This window comes from Momordica charantia, assembly GCF_013281855.1.
Source record: "Momordica charantia cultivar OHB3-1 chromosome 7 unlocalized genomic scaffold, Mcharantia_2.0 BLBB01000007.1, whole genome shotgun sequence".
In the NCBI taxonomy this organism is placed as follows: domain Eukaryota; kingdom Viridiplantae; phylum Streptophyta; class Magnoliopsida; order Cucurbitales; family Cucurbitaceae; genus Momordica; species Momordica charantia.
This window is the reverse complement of record NW_028275165.1, coordinates 17,326,842-17,345,308: the sequence shown is the minus strand read 5'-3', so window position 1 is coordinate 17,345,308 and position 18,467 is coordinate 17,326,842. Positions and strand designations below refer to the sequence as shown.

Genomic DNA, 18,467 nt, shown 5'->3' with positions numbered 1-18,467 from the left:
AAGAAAAAATTAATGTAGTTTTACCTTAAAGTTTCAAATTTCAAATTTGCAAAATACTTGTTACAACTATAAAAATTTTGTTTTTAGAAATTCCATTTTTGTTTTTAGAAATTCCATTTGTATCACAAGTTGGAAAACAGTTTTAGAAAACAATATTCACTAAATTCATTATTCTAAAAATAATAAAGAGATTGAATAGCAAATGCCCAAATTTCTAGATTTCGTCTAATTGACTGTGAAAGGTAAATATATCAAATAGTTGATTAAATGGTTTATAAATCTTAAAAATAATCTTTAATATGGTGCCTAACCTCTCATTTAATCCTTTATTTTGTATTTAGTAAGTTTTTAATTTTTTAATTATATATTTAACAATCTACCGTTTATTAGACATTTTTTTTAGTTTAGTAATCTATTAAATGCAAAATGTACTTAAATAAAACCTATTAGATGCAAAATGGAAAGTTTTGAGGATGTTATTATTTAATTTAAAATTATTTGGCATTACCCCAATCTCAACTTTTAGTTTTTTTTATTTTTTATATTAGTTGTTGTTATTAGTTTTTTAATAAAATATTTAACTTAATAAAACCATGTTTTTTTTATTTGATCATTACATTTATACACAAATAATTGATTGCGGGCACATGTTAGGTTAGGTATGGGAATTATTTAAAAATGTTTAAAACTTTTATTAAATGATAATCGAAAATTTCCAATAAAGGCCGAAATAGTTTCATATGCAACGATTAAAAAATAAGGGTAAATTGCAAAAATCACCCCTAAATTATAATAGTTGTTGCAAATACACCAACGAACTTTTAATGGTAAAAATTAAACCCTCCAACTTAAATAGTGGTTTAAATTAAACCTCTCTCTCGTAGTTAGTTAACATTCCGTTAAGTTCTCCTTTAAAAAACAAACTGATGTTTTAAAAAATAAAATAAAGCCCTTCAGTTACAAAATCACTGACAAACAAAAATCTTTTTTTTTTTTTGAAGATTTCTTTTGGATTCCAGTTTCAATAATAATATGTATTGTCGCTTCGGATAATACAGAATCGGAGTATCATCCCCTTTTCATAAGTTTGGTGGTAGAGTTTTGAACGTGGCCGAGTTTTTATCTTTTCCTTCTAAATTTTATTGTTAAGTCACATGATATTATAGCAAAAATGGAGATGGAAGGTTGCTGAATTTTTTTTGTGCGTTCACTTATGGAGGTTCATATGTGGAAGTAGATGAAACTACTGTTTTTTTTATATAATTTTTATAGAAGAAACCTCACAAAATTAGTTTTTGTTTATCGACGTCACGACATTGTTTACGCACGATTCTTGTTGTTCAAGTTGATTACTTACTAGGGGACACTCCCAAGTCGAGCATATATATTATGATCGAATCTAGAATTCAAGTAGTGATCTTGTTTAAAATCGATTTTGCGTTTGTGTTCTTCTAGAAATCATGAAAACTCTCTCCCCTGTCGAAAAGATTGTGTTTGTTATGCATGATTATGTAACCTAATGAAGGGTTTTATTTTATTTTTTAAAATATCAATTTGTTTTTTAGATGAGAACTTAACGGAAGGTTAACCTAACTAACATAGGTTTAATTTAAACCATTATTTTAAGTTGGAGGGTTTAATTTTTGCAATTAAAAGTTTGTGGGTGTATTTGCAACAACTATTATAGTTTAGGGGTGGTTTTTGCAATTTACCCAAAAAATAAATGTGGAAAATTAAGGGAAGGATGAGAATAGACCTCGAAATTAATGTTAGGTTTACAATACATCGATTTCAAACTCTAAAAAATGATATTTTTTAAACTAAAAAAGGAAAAAAAAAAAAGAGTGAAAATTAAAATTAATACTGATGATGTCATTCGTGTTATCAAAGAAAAGGTGAATAGGAGTTATTTTTCGAATTATGGGGTGAAATTATGCATGCCTTAATGGAGATGATTCCACATGACATCAATGTAGATGCGGTCGAAATTGTTGTTGTGCGTGAATGTTTGATCGTAGCAAGTGAAATTGATTTTATACATCTGATCAAGTTGGACCTTGATTCATTTTGTTGCACAAACATTTGACGTCATTTGTGGGAAATGACATTTTAAGTCATTACTACCCGTCATACTATGATGAACACCAAATCACACACCTCAAGCAATCGAGTTGAAGATAAATAGAATTGGGCCCAATCCTCACCAAGAGGGTGCCTCTAGACTTGCCCCTAAGTTAACTTCGGCCCTTTGGGAAAACCAGTCCCGTTCACCTACAACCTACCCACCCATTCTAGCTCGCGTGCCTACCTACTCTACCCAGGAGAGGAGGAGGCCGCTAAGAAGGCTAGCACAAAGAAGTTTGTGCCAGCCGCAAATCTGGATATGCTGGCCAACATGCAGACTTATGACAAAAATTGCTAATCGCAAGTGTACGGGTAAAGTTTTAATAAAGTTGTAAGTTAATATTGATATCGTCCTCTGGATTGAGTTTCTAGATCATTCAAGTACCACAATACTTTTACCTTCTTTTATTTAGAAAATCAAATTGGAATTTTGTAATATGATTAAGGTAAATTAACATAAACTATTAAATAATGTAAATTCAATGGGCCACATATCCTAAGGAATAGATTTCATCATGAATCTATAGACCAATTATTTAATTAATCAAAATTGAACAAATTATCGATTCTATAGGACGATAACTCTCAAATCCCAACTGCCTCTCCCGAGCGCAAGCGAAGTTTTCTTACTAAATACGAAACCAATATCTCTATGTAGTTTTTGTAACAAGTAAAGACCTTGACGAATAAGTCTGTTAACGACCTTTAAAGGAATTCTAAATCTCTCAATCTTAAAACTCTTTTAGTTATGAATCTCAACTCTCAACCACCTCTCCCAAACGTAAGATTACGAGTCTAAGTTCAATTAATATGTGGCCAGTGGATTAAATAACACATTGTATTCCATTTCCATTGTCCCTATTATTATAACTCAACTTTTTAAGATTTTCGACCGCAAGACAACATTAAAAAAGAATTTTATCCATTAGACATTAATTAGAGAGCTTCCTTAAATGGAGAACAACTCCATTCTCTGGCTCTACAACCAACCTGAAAGTAGGGGAATGCTTCTAACAAGGTGAAACACACAGCTCAAATCTTGATAGAATAAGGCTCACTATCATTTTCAACTCTACCATTGCAAAGTGTTGTCCTGCACAAACCCACGATCCGACCCTGAATGGCATGTAAGCTAGCGGATTCTTGCAAGCTCTAAGCACGCCGTTGCCGAACCTCTGTGGATCAAACGAGCGTGCGTTGGGTCCCCAAAGATCGAAGTCCTGTTGTAGCATTAGGATCGGGATTTGAATGTTCCTCTCAGAATTGTCATGTTCTTTAATCTTATGTCTTCCAATGCTTGTCTGGTGACGAAAACTACAGGTGTGTAGAGCCTTAGTGTCTCTTGAATCACCATTGTTAGCCGTAGGCAACCATAAAAATAGCAAAAGTGAATATATCTTTCATCCCAGTTTAGATTCTTAAACTTTCAATCTTATCTCATAAGACAACAATTTATTGGACACACAATGAAAAATTTAAGATATAAGTTAGAACTTAGGAGTTTAAGGACTTACTAAGCACTAGACTAAAATTTAAAAAAGCTCAATAAATGCAATCCTCAAACTTCATGGACCAACCTTGTAATTAATTCAGTCTTTCAAACCTCATCAGTCTAGTGATTTAACAAGATTTTTAAACCAACAATTCAGAAATTTGACATTAGTAGCAATAAAAGGGAGGAATACAGTCTTCATGTTCTTAACGGTATCGACATCGATAGGCCTATCTTGAAAACATTGAAGCACCTCAGAATGAGCTCGAGCTTGCCAATCCGGGTACGCTGCCAGTAACATCAAGCACCATGATGCTGTTATTGCAGTCGTCTCATAACCAGCAAAGTAGATATTCTTGCAGTTATCTACAATAAACTTGTCTCGAGATATATTCAACGACTTGTCGTCTTTGTCAAGACTATCGGCACCCTTAAGATCATCTGCAGTAAATCTTCATCATGTGAGGAGTGCTCGATTCGTTGGTTCACAACTTTTAAAACCATCGACTCGATTTCCTTATCTAACTTCCATATGTCCCTATTGTTTTTGGTGGGGATGTACCTGAAAGATAAAGAGTTAATCCAACGCCGTAGAATGTTCTTAGTACCACATTACTCATCAAAAACATGATATATTAAATTTCTAACAAACGATATATATTTATACGAATATTCATAGACATGATCATGTTTCTAAAGTATAAACACATAGACTCAAATTTCTAATAGATTAACACATTGTGCCTAAACGATTACGGATATCGTTCACATCACCCCATACCTAAAACCGAGGACACTGATGCTCTCTTTGGACATGAAGACTTGAAGAGCATTGAGTTTTAGGAATATTTCTTTCCCTTCAAAATAACCGCTTCCGAAACAGGCTTTTTAGAGATTATATCGGTAGACAAGGCTCTCAAATCAGCATCGATGTTGATTTCTGATCGTCCTCCATCGTTTTTTTCCCTTACATTAAGATATAATTTCTTGAATTCCAACTCGAACTTATGTTGTTTACTACCGACATGAATTGCAACGACATAGACTTTGAGTAAATAGTGAGCTCTGGGACATAGACTTTGAGTAAATAGTGAGCTCTAATAATATTACCAAAATTTAAATATTATTTTAATCTATGTATATTCAACTATGATTCTTTAGGATCTTTGTACTCTCAAAGCATGTCCAAATACTTTCAATTTTGGTTCAATTTCGTTCATGTACGTTCAAAATTTTTATTTTGGTCTATATATTTATAAAATACAACTCTTTTGGTTCCTACGTTTTCATTTTTATCTCATTTTTTCCGATCATAATTTTAACATGACAATTCGCCCACTAAATTTCTTGAAATGTAGCCAGAACTTTGTACTCAAAGATTTCTATTGGGTATAAAATTTGTGTTAAAATTGTGCAAGGAAGGACCAAATTAGTCACTTAAAAAAAAAAGGTATTGAAACCAAAACCGATGTTTTGAAAATACAAAGATCAGAATAAATAAAAATTGAAAATACAAAGATCAAAATAAATATTTTTTAAAATATATGAATCAAAATAATATTTAAACTAACGACCACAGAGACTAAAATTATAATCTACACATTTTTTAAATACGAAACATGAATAAAATAAACCAAGCTTTGGTAAATTACCTTAACTTTGTCAAGGTAGAGTTGAGGAGCAATGACCTTCCTTTGATGAACCCAAATTGGGCCGCTCGAGGCCTAAATACCCAGGCCCAATAAGGGCCCACGATCCTTCCCCAAACTCAGCGAACTCACAGACTAATTTCCTTCACCGTCTCCATCTCCGTTACGCACAGAAACTGAATCGTCCCGCTCGAACACACGAACATCGGCCCTAAAAAAATCCCCAAATTTCTGCAAAAAACCGAATCAGAAATCGAAAAATCGGATCCGATTCCGCTCGATTACCGTATCGATTCCGCCACTGCTCCAGATGCGGGAAGAGATTCGAAGGCCAGGCGTGGGAGATTGATCCGGCCTCTGCGATTCTCGAAGTTAGGGCTCGGATGTTCTTGATTTCGGAGAGGCTTCCGTGGAGAAAAGAGGGCGGAGGACCGTCGATTCCTTGTCTCCGGAGCTTCGATCTTAGTCTTTTCGGCTTCCATGAAAACGATTCGAAGAGATGCAGAGAAATTGAGAAGAAAACTGGCGTCAGAAGATAGAGTGGCGCCATTGTTGCTCCTGCTCCGAGTTCTGCTTCCATCGCAATTGTGATTTTGCTCGCTCTCGATTTTGACTTCGATTCCGACTGAAAATGCATGTGTTCCAACTTCCACGGACTTCTTCGCGTCTTCTTTAATATTAAATGATATCTAGAATTTGTAGAGACTGAAATTTATTGTTTTTTCATTTCAGAGAGATCTTTCGCATGAAATTCGGATGAATATATTTTTTTTTAATAAAAGATGTATGTTTTTTTTTTATTGTCAAAGATTATTATGTTTATTGTAATGTTACTATTTTTTATTTTATTTTATTTTTCATCTCGTTCCCTCCTTTTAATAAGAAAATAGAACTACAGAAGAAGAAAAAAAAAGAACATGTATGGAAATTATTTTTTGGTTCTTGTTTTTTCAAAATTTTATGCAAAAATTAATATTAAATATTAAATACTCACGTTTTTATGTTAGATCTTTGTTGTTACTTTTAAAATTAATATGAAATGGTTCTTAAAAATAAGAAATATGAACCCAAATGTTTATGTTTCTCCAAACTAGAAATCGAGGCCTTAAAAAAATAATTATTCTTTTAATATAATAAAGATTGAGTTGGAGGATTCAACCTTTATATGGACTCCACTCCAATGGAATTGCTTGAAAAATATTTTCAAGTCTAAAATATATTGAAATTGCTTGAATAATATTTTCAAGTCTAAAATGTATTGATTCTATGTTAGTTTGGTTCATGTAATTTTGTTTCTAAAGGTTTTTGATATTTCTGTTTTAATTGAGTAGTTTTGCATCAAAGATAATTATTTAAGTCATTTTTACTAAAACTTTAAAATAAATTTATCCACTGAACCACATTTTAGGTACTAGCAATCCATTTTCAGAAATATGAAAAATGTGGTTTCCATTTTTTCTCTTCTATCAGTTTTCCAAGTAATGAGACACAGATTTTGATGGAGTGTTGCAAAAGAAAATCCTTAAATGGTTGAACTCATTTCTTTAGGGTCACCATGTCGACCCTGTGATTTTAAACCCGAAACTAGTCGAATGGAGTACCTAAATTTCTTGTTAAATATATATAGTATGAAAAAATATCCAAATATATTTATTTACGAGAGCAGCAAGATTGTCACCTTCGCATAGAGAGATTTCGTCAGCAGGAACAATGACATTATCATTATCGCCTTTGCGGAGAGGGATTTCGTCTGCGGGAGCAATAAAATTATCGCCTCTGCAAATATGGATTGCGTCAATGAGAGCAGCAAGATTATCACCTTAGGGGATATTCCGTCGATAGGAGGAGGCGGGCTGCCTCCCTTATAATTCAAAATACTAGGTGCATCTATTGTTGCATTCTGTCAAAAGTGTTCATGGATTTGACCCAAATTTAATAGAAAAGATTATGGCCGTTCAAGTGTGCGATCAACGGACTAGTAGACTTGAACTTTATTCCTACATGACTCGATCAATTTGATTAGACAATCGCAATCTATTTTCGAAAACATAAGTTCAAAAAAAGTGGTTTCCATTTCTCCTATTATGAGTTTTTCCAACCAATGAGCGGTAGATTTTGATGGATCTTTAGAGTCAGCAAACACGACATGCGATTCTAAACTTGAAATTAGTTGAATGAAGTACATAATTTACTTGTTAAAAAAATAAGTTATATATATAATAAAAAATAGAATTACGAAAAAATATATGTTTGGTAATTAATTTTTAGTTCGTGTTTTTTCAAATTTTTTAATTAGAAAAATACAAAATTTATGTGAAAATTAATATTAAGTATTCAAATTTTTTATGTTAGCTATTTGTTTTATTATTATGTATTTTATAAGTACAACATAATGTTTTTATTTAACTTAAATGAAAAAGCTATGAACAAAAAAAAACAATGAAATTTGGATTTGTTATTTTTAAAATGTATACACAATTAAAAAATGTTTCTTGAAAATAAGAAATAGGAATAGTTAGAATGTTTATAGTTCTTCAAAACTAGAAATGGTAAGGTTATCCCATACATCCTATAAAATTAATTAATTTTTTAATATAATAAAAATTGAGTTGGAGGATTGAACATTTATGCACTCTACTCAAATTGAATTATTTGAACTACATCCTTTGTGTCTAAAATATATGGGGGAAATTTGGAAAAAAAGCGTTTTTCACAGGTTTTTTTAGTTTTTTAATCACCTTTTTCAAAATATAAGTTTTCTAGGCATTTGATGATATTTGTGAAATTATGTGTTTATTCTTCTCCTCATTTTTCTCTTTCTCATTCTTCAAGATCAACTTCTCTCTCTATCTTTCTTCCTCGTGCCCCTCCCCCATTCTTCTTCTCTAAAATTATACGGAATATGTCACTTTCTTATTCCCTCCCTCTCTTTTCATAATTTTCTTCTTCCCTCCCACCTCCTTGATTTTCATTTATCTTTTTCTCAAAATCCCAGTTGAGAAGTTTAGATTTTTCAAAATATTTAGTAAATCTCAAAGAAGACGATGACGAGGGAGGAGATGTTGCTGGCGCAAACATGAGACCCACCGTCGAAGAAGAATATCACCAAACGCCTGGAAGACAGAGGGGGAGAGGGAAGAACGGGAGAGAGCGAGAGATGAGGGAGAGAGGGAAGAACGGGAGAGAGCGAGAGAGGGAAGAGAGAGAATTGAATTGCTAACTTAATTTAATTACTTAAAATCTATTTATAGAATGAATAATTATTGAATAAATTTCATAAATTATTGAATTAATTATTAATAAAATTTGGTTAATTTACCGGAAAACATAAACAAAATTAAATATAAATAAATAAAATATTGGGTCAAATACAAATTCAAAATGATTAACAAATAATATTAAAGATTTTTAATTTTTTTTAATTAAAAATTTGAAAATTAGAATTAAGGAAAATAGAATCTCATTCTCCTTAATTTGAGTTCAATCATATTCAAATTTGAAATTTAAATCAAATTTGTTCATGATTTTTTTTCTTCCTTAAAATCTCTCCTTTCATTTTCTAAATTAATAAAACTCCAGCAAACTCAAAATAAAAAATAAGATCACATCTTAAAATTACGTTAAAAAACCTACCATTGCACGATCTTCAATTTTAATTATTTTCCCTCAATTTGACTTTCCACATCAAGTAGAAAGAGAAAAGGAAAAAAGAAAAAAATGGATCGAAAAGGGGAAAAGAACAGGAATTGAGAGCAGAAACAAAGAGCGAGAGAGAAAGAGAGAGCTGATCTGAGAGGAATGTTTTTTTTTTTTTTTTTGTAAAACCAACCGGAAAAAGAAAAGATGGAAGATTCGAAAAAGTATTTTTTTTTTCATAAAATTGAGAAGAAGATGAAAGTTATGTATAATACAAACCAAAAAATTGAAAAAAAAAACCTAAACGAGGGAGATGGTGGAGAGAAAAAAATGGGAAGAGGAGAAAGATTGGGGAGGGGGCACGGGGAAGAAAGATAGAGAGAGAAGAAGTTGAAGAATGGAAAAGAGAAATAATAATGATAAGAGGGGTAAAGTGAAGAATGGTAAATACATCATTTCACAAAAAACTGACATCATCAAATCAAATGTCTAGAAAACTTATGTTTTGAAAATGATGATTAAAAAACTAAAACATGTGTGGAAAACGCTTCTTTTTCCAAATTTCCCGTAATTTTGTTTCTAAGCTTTTTGATATGTTTATTTTAATTTATTAGTTTTGCATCAAAGATAATTATTTAAGTCGTTTTTATTAGTCAAAACAAGCATAACTCAAATACATAGTTGAAACGGTAATTGACATAGTTACCAAATAATTTTCTACAAGAAAATACTAAATTTGTTTTAAATCATTTGGCCACAAACTATCTTTTTATTACAAACGTGAGGTAGAGGTTCAAATTCATCACATGTTAGATTTAATATATGTGTTTAATCCGTTAGTTAATGTTCATGTTTTTCTTTTTTTTTACAATATCAAATAAATTTTTTTTCCCAATAGAGTGGGAGATAAATACAAGGGAAAAAGACAAGAATATAAGAGTTTTTAATCTTTGTCATAGACCTATTATCCGATTTGGGAAATCAGGGTGAGGGTGGGGATTTCTTGCTCGAGGATGGTGATGGGTGGGAATTATCGTCCCATTTATTATTTTTATATCAAATTTTCTTTTGAATACAACAAATCAGGTGATGAATGATTGAACCTCGGACTTAAAAGAAGAAGAGAAATGTAAATTTAATTAAAAAAACATATAATATATATATATATATATTTAGTAGAATATATATGGTTTTGAAAATATTTCATGTTTTTTCTATTAATAATTTAATTGGAAGGGTAAATAAATAAATATAAATATAATGTTTTAAAATTGAGATGGAGCAATAAATTGGGACGGGGTAGGGGGATTTTCCGGTCTAGCCAAAATGTTTTGCCATATAAGATGCAAAATTAGGATTTAAAAAAAAACTACTAATTTTCAAAATAATATATATCTGAGACTTATTTTAAGAATAAAGGCATAATTTTCAAACTTATATTTAATATTACGATGTCACGTAAGTAGGTTGTCTCATATTGTTGCCGAAGTATTATAGGTAATAGTTAAGACAATTCTTCGAGCATTATTCTTAAAATAGGTTTGAGATATATATTATTTTAAAAATAAATTTAAAATTTAGTAATAGTAGTAAAGTTGAATTGGTTAAGGAATCAAGAGTTCGCGCGTCTCTATATATTATTGTATTCATAAATTAGTAATATTAAAACAAATCCCACAAAACTAAAAGTGAGAGAGATGTGTACAAATTTTTAGAAATAACTAAATACAAATCACCTTAAAAATGTCCCTTCTGCATTTTTCGAATGGACGTGTCCACTAAAATTTAATATTTCAAATTTATTCTTTGTTTTTATTATTAATAATTTTCATATTCATGTCCGAACAAGTTACACACACTTAGACTAATCTCATGAAACAATTGTTTGCCTCTACACGTAAGGATGGCTGGATTTGTGAGGTGATTACAAACAAAATCTCACCTTGAATAGGGAAAAGAATGATCATGGGTATATAAGAGGGGGCAATTATCTTCGAGACCTTTTGGGTGAAACCAAAAGCAAAACCGTGAGAGTTATGCTCAAAGCGGACAAAATATCATACCATTGTGGATATACGTGGGTACTAGGGGTACCGTTGTCAATTAACTCATAAAATAGGTGACCATCATCGAATTGAAAATCTATTCTAAATTTAACATACAAACCTATGCTTAAAAAGTTTTGGGGAGAGAGACTCAGCTTACAATTATGGTTAAAAAATGCATTTGGTTTTTGTAATTTCACTAAAGTAACGATCTAGTCCATAAACTTAGCTTACAACAATTTAGTCTATGTAACAATTTATTATTTCTCGTAAAAAAATTTATTCAAATGAAGTGTAAAATTTTCCCATATAACAATTTAATCTTTCTAATCTATAAACATATTTAGTCTATCTTTAGTTTATCAATCTATATATATATATAACCTAACAAAAAGAATCACGATAAGCAGTAAGTATAAACTTTAAATTACAAGAACTAAATTATTATCTATTAAAATTCAAGAACTAAATCGTTATTATCCAGACTACGACGACTAGAAGTATTTATAAAAAAACAAAAATCAATAATACAATAATTTTTAGTCTGAATCTCGTCCTTTTTCAAGCAAGCCTTTTGCCGTACTCTTCATTTTCGTTGAGGGAAAAAAAAAAGAAACGAAAAAAGAAAGCCAAGGAAGAGAGAGAACTGTTATCTTCCACACTTCTTCAAACCCTAGACCTCTTTTCGATCTTTCTTTCCTCCAACAAACCAAACCCTACTGTTCGTTTTTCCCCCGCTTCTCCTCCTCCGCCATTGTTTCACCTTCACCATTCCTCTCGTCTAATTCCCTCATCTGAATGACTTCATCTGATTCCCCCGCCTGAAACGGAAAAACCCTAATCTCCCCTTTCTTCTTAGCCTCCCGAATCCAGGATTTGGGGGTCCTGCTCGTCCTCCATCACTGGGTGGAATTCCGAATTCACGAGGTGGTTTAATTCGTCCGAGATATGTATAGGGATCGCGGAGGAGGAGGAGGAGGAGGAGGAGGAGGGGGAGGGGGGATTGGTGGTTCGTCGAAATCGGAGATCGTAGGTGGTACCTTGGATCGGAAGCGCATCAACGATGCTCTCGATAAGCACCTTGAGAAGACTTCTCCTTCTACTCCAAGAGGTCTTCATAGTAAGGAGAAGGAGAGGCTCTCTGTGCCGTCGACTTCGGCTGGTAAATCGCAGCTCGATCATCGTTCCGCGTCTCTATCTAAGAATAAATGTTCCGATGGTCAGTGTCTTTCTTTTCTCTTTAATCAGTTTTGAAAATTTCGCCATTTTTCTACCTTCTTCTTTTTTTTAATTTGGAAGAGCTTTGAGCTCTACTTTTAATATACACGTGATCTGTGTCCTGAAATGAACTGGGAATTACATTTTGTATTCTGAATGTTCTTACTTTTGATTCGTTTTTCTTCTTCTTCTTCCTCTTGGTCATTAATTTTGGTTTTGTGTATCTGACTAATTTCCATTAATGGCAGAGGAATCTGAAACAGACAGCGAAGAGTCAGATGTCAGTGGTTCAGACGGAGACGATACGTCGTGGATTTCGTGGTTTTGCAATTTGAGGGGAAATGAATTTTTTTGTGAAGTTGATGACGAGTACATACAAGATGATTTTAATCTTTGTGGCTTGAGCAGTCAAGTTCCATACTACGACTATGCACTTGATCTTATTTTGGATGTTGAATCTTCCCATGGTGAGGTTCTCTTGTCCTCTCACGCCGAGGTTTTATTTCTTTTGTGTTTTAATAATTAATAATTCTGCCCTCAAAGCTTCCTGAATTTCATAATTTCAATTGAAAGTTCAATGTATGTGTACGAATTTAACTTCTGAGCTATAATTATTGTCTAGAAGAATTCTGGTTGATTTTCAATTGATAAGATGGTTGAGTGACATTAGAATCTAGTGTTAGAAAGTTTAGAGTTCCTTCTAAAGTATTTCTTTTTCTAATTGATTGAATTTGGAATAGTTAGTGAAAATTTTACTTTTTGTTACTTTGTTTTCCTCTTATTTCAGTGATGTCAATTTAACATGCGCCTTGCAGCTAGTTAGCCTTAGTCTACACTACCATTAAAAAGAGGCTCAAGGACATATATTTTTTCTACCCATTAACCAGTTTCAGCCCCCTGTTTACTTCTGCTTTATAAGAATGATACTATTGATACAATGATGAATAATGCTGAAGATTCCCATCTTTATTTTTCTTTAATTTGGTTTTGCAACATGCTTTTTGCTGTTTCGTACAATGTGTTCGACCTTCTATTTTCTGTGTATGGGCCTTTGCAGGAGACATGTTCACCGAAGAACAGAATGAACTCGTTGAGTCAGCTGCTGAGATGCTGTATGGTCTTATTCATGTCAGATACATACTCACTGGCAAAGGAATATCTGCAATGGTAATTTCCTATACAGGTTTCTTTAACTGCTTAATTTCTCCCTTTGTTTAAATTTCTAATTAGCAAAATACAGCTGGAGAAGTATAAAAACTATGACTTCGGGAGGTGCCCGAGAGTTTATTGCTGTGGACAACCATGTCTTCCAGTTGGGCAGTCAGATATTCCCCGGTCGAGCACTGTAAAGATATACTGCCCAAAATGTGAAGACATATATTACCCCCGTTCAAAGTATCAAGGCAGTATCCTTTTTATAATCTATCATGTCTACTGCTTTCTTTTCCCCTTCCTGGTTTCAACATTACTCTCATATATAATTGTTTTGATTCTTGCTGCACCTTTACCTGCTTGTTAATGATATCAAAGTGAAGCATGACCAAATTTTTGTTATGTTTCTTTTGGCTGTGCTTTATTTTTCCAAGAAGCATATTTTAATATTTAATTAATTTTGATTTTTTATGTTTTTCCTATCGAAAATTAAGATGAAATTTTTTGAATAAAATTATGGTTTATTCAATTCTTCCAGTGATTTTTTTTCCATGCGATTCTTCTTTGTGATTACAACTTGAGTTCATATTTTGAATAAAATTGAACCACAGTTATGGCATATTGTTGAATCGTGATTACAACTTGAGTTCATATTTTGAATAAAATTGAACCACAGTTATGGCATATTGTTATTGTCAATTGTTAATGCAGTTGTTGTAAAAAACACCATCATGTGTTGGCGTAGTGGTCAATAAAGGCCTATGTAAAACAACAAAAGGCTGAGAGGGAATGAGTTCAAACCATATTATTCACTTACATACTATTCAATATTCTACAAGTTATCTTAGTTCCTTGGCAACCAAATATAGTAGGGTTAGGTGGTTGTCTCGTAAGGATAGTTGAGGTGTATACGAGCTGGCGAATATATGAAAGTTAATATATAAACGAGTTGTGGGAAGGAAATGATAATCTTTTGTTTCCGATGTGTAGAACTTTAGTGTTTTAATGTACAATTGAGTTTGAATTTAATTCATATTTTGTTACTTTTGTAAAACTTCAGACTTTCTACTTAACTTATTTTATGTTATGTTATTGATATAAATGCCTCTTTATTTTATTAATCACATATATAAGAAAATGAATAATTAAAAAAGTTGTTGCAAGGGATTGATAATCTTTTGTTGCTAATGTGTAGAACATTAGCGAATATTTTTCTTTGGTCTAGTAGCCGTCTGTAGTTTCTGATTATTTCGAAGTTGTACACTAGAACCGTTGCAAAGGAGGTCGTCCCTTATTGCTACATTATGGTCACTGCATTCTTGGATAATTGATCCTTTTTGGTTCTATAAGCTCGTGGAATAAACAGGCTAAGTTGTATTTTACAATTGCCATAAAATAAAAGAGGCATTTATATGAATAGCACTTGTGCTATATTTGAAAATGATGAGTTCTGAGATTCTTCAAAGATATATATTAAATTTATGCTACAGAGTGAAATTTCTCGTTGAAATGATGGTCATTTGCCACTTTTGTTTCAATTCTTTGTTTAGTGTTATGTTGAATCTGCAGTCAGTCTCTGATTATCAGTAATTTTTACTTTCCCAGATGTGCTATTAAGTTATAACAGTAATTTCAGATGTTCGAGGCTTTAGATTAATTAGTCTTGTAGTTTTGACAATATGGAACATAATTATAAAGCTTGCATGAACACATATCTGGCTCTTAAAGGGCTGGAAATGATTGTTTTTTCAATTATTTTTCGCAATGAATCTGGAATTGTGGTTGGTTCTCTCATGCCAATGTTGCAGACTTAGGCACATTATTGTCTCCTTTGCAATTGAATGCTTGCTAAATGGTCTATTTATGAAGCATCCATTCAATTTTTCTTGCTTTGGTTGTGTACACCTCTCAGTTTCTTCTGTTCTTTCAAGAGTTTTCCTTCACTCTCATAAGATATTGATGGAGCATATTTCGGAACGACATTCCCGCACTTGTTTTTGATGACATACGGACACCTTAAGCCACAAAAGGCGACACAGGGCTATGTTCCCAGAGTTTTCGGCTTCAAGCTTCACAAAGCATGATTGAGAGTTGGAAAGATTAATGTTGGGTCGAGATCTTCGATATTCATCCATTTTCAAATGCACTGCCCGGTGCGTACTTCTAATACATGCACGATGCTGCTGATCCGTGCTTACTCATGGTTCTAACCATCAAGGTAAAAAGCAGTTGTTGTTCAAAAAGTATCAAAATGATTATTAAAGAAAAATGTTCACAATGCATAAGTTGTCATAATTTGTCATGGTAGCAGAACATGTCTTCTTTTCTTATTTTCTTCCGTTTCATGAATTAAAATGGTGTTTGTAAGTTTATTTCTCTTTATGGGGTTGATAATCAAATTATTTGCTGTTAAAGTTATTGTACTTGATTCTTTTTCTTTCATTTATACACGTTAGTTTTTATGGCCCATGCTACCATTTCTAACTTGTAATAAATAGTCAAAACCCCCTGAAGTTTAGTTGCGATTGTGTGCTTGGGATGTTTAGTTCGTGGTTTTAGTAAGTTTGAGTTTATTGAAGTTCTGGATTGACGATTTGAGTTTGTATAACATGTGTTTGGTTGTGATTTAGAAAAGAAATAGTTATCAAAGACGTAACTTTAATGGCTTTGCCAAATGCTCTCGAAATTCTCGGTATTTTTGTATAGCACTTTATATTTGCATATGCAGTGTTATTATTGTATACGCTTGGTTTTCTTAATGTGATTGATTCTTATGATAATGTTGGATTATGAAATTGGAGTTGCATATGTATTGTTCATATACCACATTCTTTTTGCTCATATGAATTAATTATGAATAGTGATTATTTAGTTTAAGTTCTGCTTGCTGATACTTTTGTTCAATTTTCTTACCCGTAATTTTCTTTAAATTAATTTAGTTTTTAAATTCATTCTTTATATATTGCCATGAAATTGTTAGTTAAAATTGTTAATTAAAATATTGCCATGAATGTGTTTTTTTTTTCTTACAGGAATGCTAAATTATACTATAATTACGTTCTAATAATCTAACTCATTGAAAGCAGTGAGTATAATATAGAACTACTGAAAATTTACTTAAAAATTTGACAATTTGATAAATGATTGTAAATATTTAAAATTAAATTTAGAATTCAATCTACGTATTTATTTTTATGTTTTTAATATGCAGTTTAATTAGTCACTACCATATAACTCTAACTTTAAATTAAAAAATTATATTAAAAATATAAATAAGAATAAATGATTAAATATTTATATAATAATAATTTGAACTACGTGTGAAATTACTAGTAAGTAGTAACCAGTAAGATGTTAAGTTGCACAGAATTATTTGGAAGGTATCCAGGCATGAACAAGTTTTATGACTGAAAGTTGCATAAATTTGAAAATAGATCTTAATAATAATTTCGTCCCTAAAATTTATAACAATTAAAATTTTCTTCTGTATTTTAATTTATTAATCTTAATGACTGTTATCAATATTGAGAATTAAAGGACCATGTAACCAAACTAGCATCATGACAATCTATATTTGATTATTGATAAGGGTGCACTTTAGTTTTTGAATATTTTGTCATTCCTAACCGTAGGAGCTGTCGTCTTTTGATCTTGAGAGATTGACATAATCGTTAGTTTATTTATAACCGCGATTGTTGTCATGGCCGAATTGGGAGGGCGATTTTCCTTGTGAAGTGATCGTATCCTAAAATGATATAGGTGAACAAGTAGCGTATGCTAGGGTGTTTGAGTATTTTGTTATATTTAATATTGATCATTGTTAATTGGTTAAGACATATATTATCGACTAAAATGTTACAGGTTCAAATATTCACCATACCTAGCTAAACTTAAAAATATATATAGATGAAAAATTAATATGAAATTGTAAATATTTATGATATTATGTAAAAAAATTATGGTATTAAATACACTTGAACTAACTTATTTATATTTCTAAACTACAAAATTGAATTTTATTGGCCTAGGTTTAGCCTATTTAGTTGAATTTATAATGATTGTATTAAGAAATATACTTTGTGGATGTTTTTTTTGTAAGTACAACAAATGTGAGGATAGAGATTGAACCGCCAACCTCTAGAGAAAGAGTTAGATGCTAAACCGTTGAGCTAAACTCTGTTGGTAACCAGTAGCTAGTATTATTATTCTTTCAGATGGTTTGAAGGGGCAAAATAGGAATTTGGGACCGTTGTTGGTTTTATTAAATGTAGAAATTTAATGGCATAATAACTATATTTTTGAATTATTTGATATTATAGAAATTTGTTAAAATGACAGAAATTAAGAATAAAATCTGATTTTTCATATTTATTTTCTTATATGTACTTCTCAATTATGGTCTTTAATTCGATTTGGTCTCTTAATTTTTATTTACCTTTCATTTTGCTTCTTTAATTTTTAAACTCTCAGTAACAATTTGTTGCAAGGACACTTCTGATCTTTTCACCAAATTTTAATATTCAAATTGGTTTTTAAATAAATATATCATATTTCAATTGATTGAGAATTGGAATATATAAGTAAATTAATGTATATAGTAATAGAAATTATCTTATATTTTCAAATCAAGTTACAAACTTACCATTTAAGAATTAAAGACAGACTAAGAAACAGTCAACGACATCGTAAGAAGGCTTAAAGACAAGAGAAACATAACAAAGACAAAATAAAAAACTGCAACTCGAAAGCAAAATCTCGAGATATCTATATTTTTAATTCAAACAACTTAACTGATTTATTCAAAATGAAATATGTATGATAAAAAGGCAAAATTCAGTCAAGATTTGGTTCCAATTCAATGCATAATGAGTAAACATTTTGTTTGAATTGTCTTTGTCTTGACTTCCAACAAAACCACATTAACATTCCCTCTTAAGTAAGTGTGACAGATTTTCAAACATTACATCAAAATTCTCACAACTAATCCTTTCAAATGTTTTTTTCTTTTTGTTTAAATATAGTTTGAAACAATGTAAAATATTAATGTATGGGTGCGCAACATCACTAATTTATCGTATCTTCATCTCTAATAAATATTGCATCGATTATAGATTATGTGATTAGAAGACATATTTAATCATCAATAATCTT

The 18,467-nt window shown here is 31.3% G+C and overlaps 1 protein-coding gene and 1 pseudogene across 2 annotated transcripts; one reads left to right on the top strand and one right to left on the bottom strand.

The window, feature by feature from the left end:
• Positions 1 to 3,056: 3,056 nt before the first annotated feature.
• On the bottom strand, positions 3,057 to 6,095 carry LOC111022794 (cytochrome P450 714C2-like; annotated as a pseudogene). The gene is made up of 5 exons (XR_015792132.1): positions 5,551 to 6,095; positions 5,251 to 5,476; positions 4,398 to 4,614; positions 3,814 to 4,178; positions 3,057 to 3,488 (listed from the first exon to the last, which is right to left on the bottom strand). The product of XR_015792132.1 is annotated as a cytochrome P450 714C2-like (transcript).
• A 5,431-nt stretch (positions 6,096 to 11,526) lies between these two features.
• On the top strand, positions 11,527 to 15,734 carry CKB4 (casein kinase II beta subunit 4). The gene is made up of 5 exons (XM_022300060.2): positions 11,527 to 12,165; positions 12,413 to 12,631; positions 13,222 to 13,331; positions 13,405 to 13,570; positions 15,270 to 15,734. Exons 1-5 carry the CDS (start codon positions 11,895 to 11,897, stop codon positions 15,398 to 15,400), a joined length of 897 nt encoding a protein of 298 aa, XP_022155752.1. The 5' UTR covers positions 11,527 to 11,894; the 3' UTR covers positions 15,401 to 15,734.
• The last annotated feature ends 2,733 nt before the right edge of the window (positions 15,735 to 18,467 follow it).

Bases quoted from the DNA above. Each gene is read 5' to 3' on its own strand.
- CKB4 (XM_022300060.2), top strand. From the start codon at position 11,895: ATGTATAGGGATCGCGGAGGAGGAGGAGGAGGAGGAGGAGGAGGGGGA. The intron at 12,166-12,412 runs GTCAGTGTCTTT...CATTAATGGCAG, and splicing joins TAAGAATAAATGTTCCGATG to AGGAATCTGAAACAGACAGC. The intron at 13,571-15,269 runs GTATCCTTTTTA...CACTCTCATAAG, and splicing joins CCGTTCAAAGTATCAAGGCA to ATATTGATGGAGCATATTTC.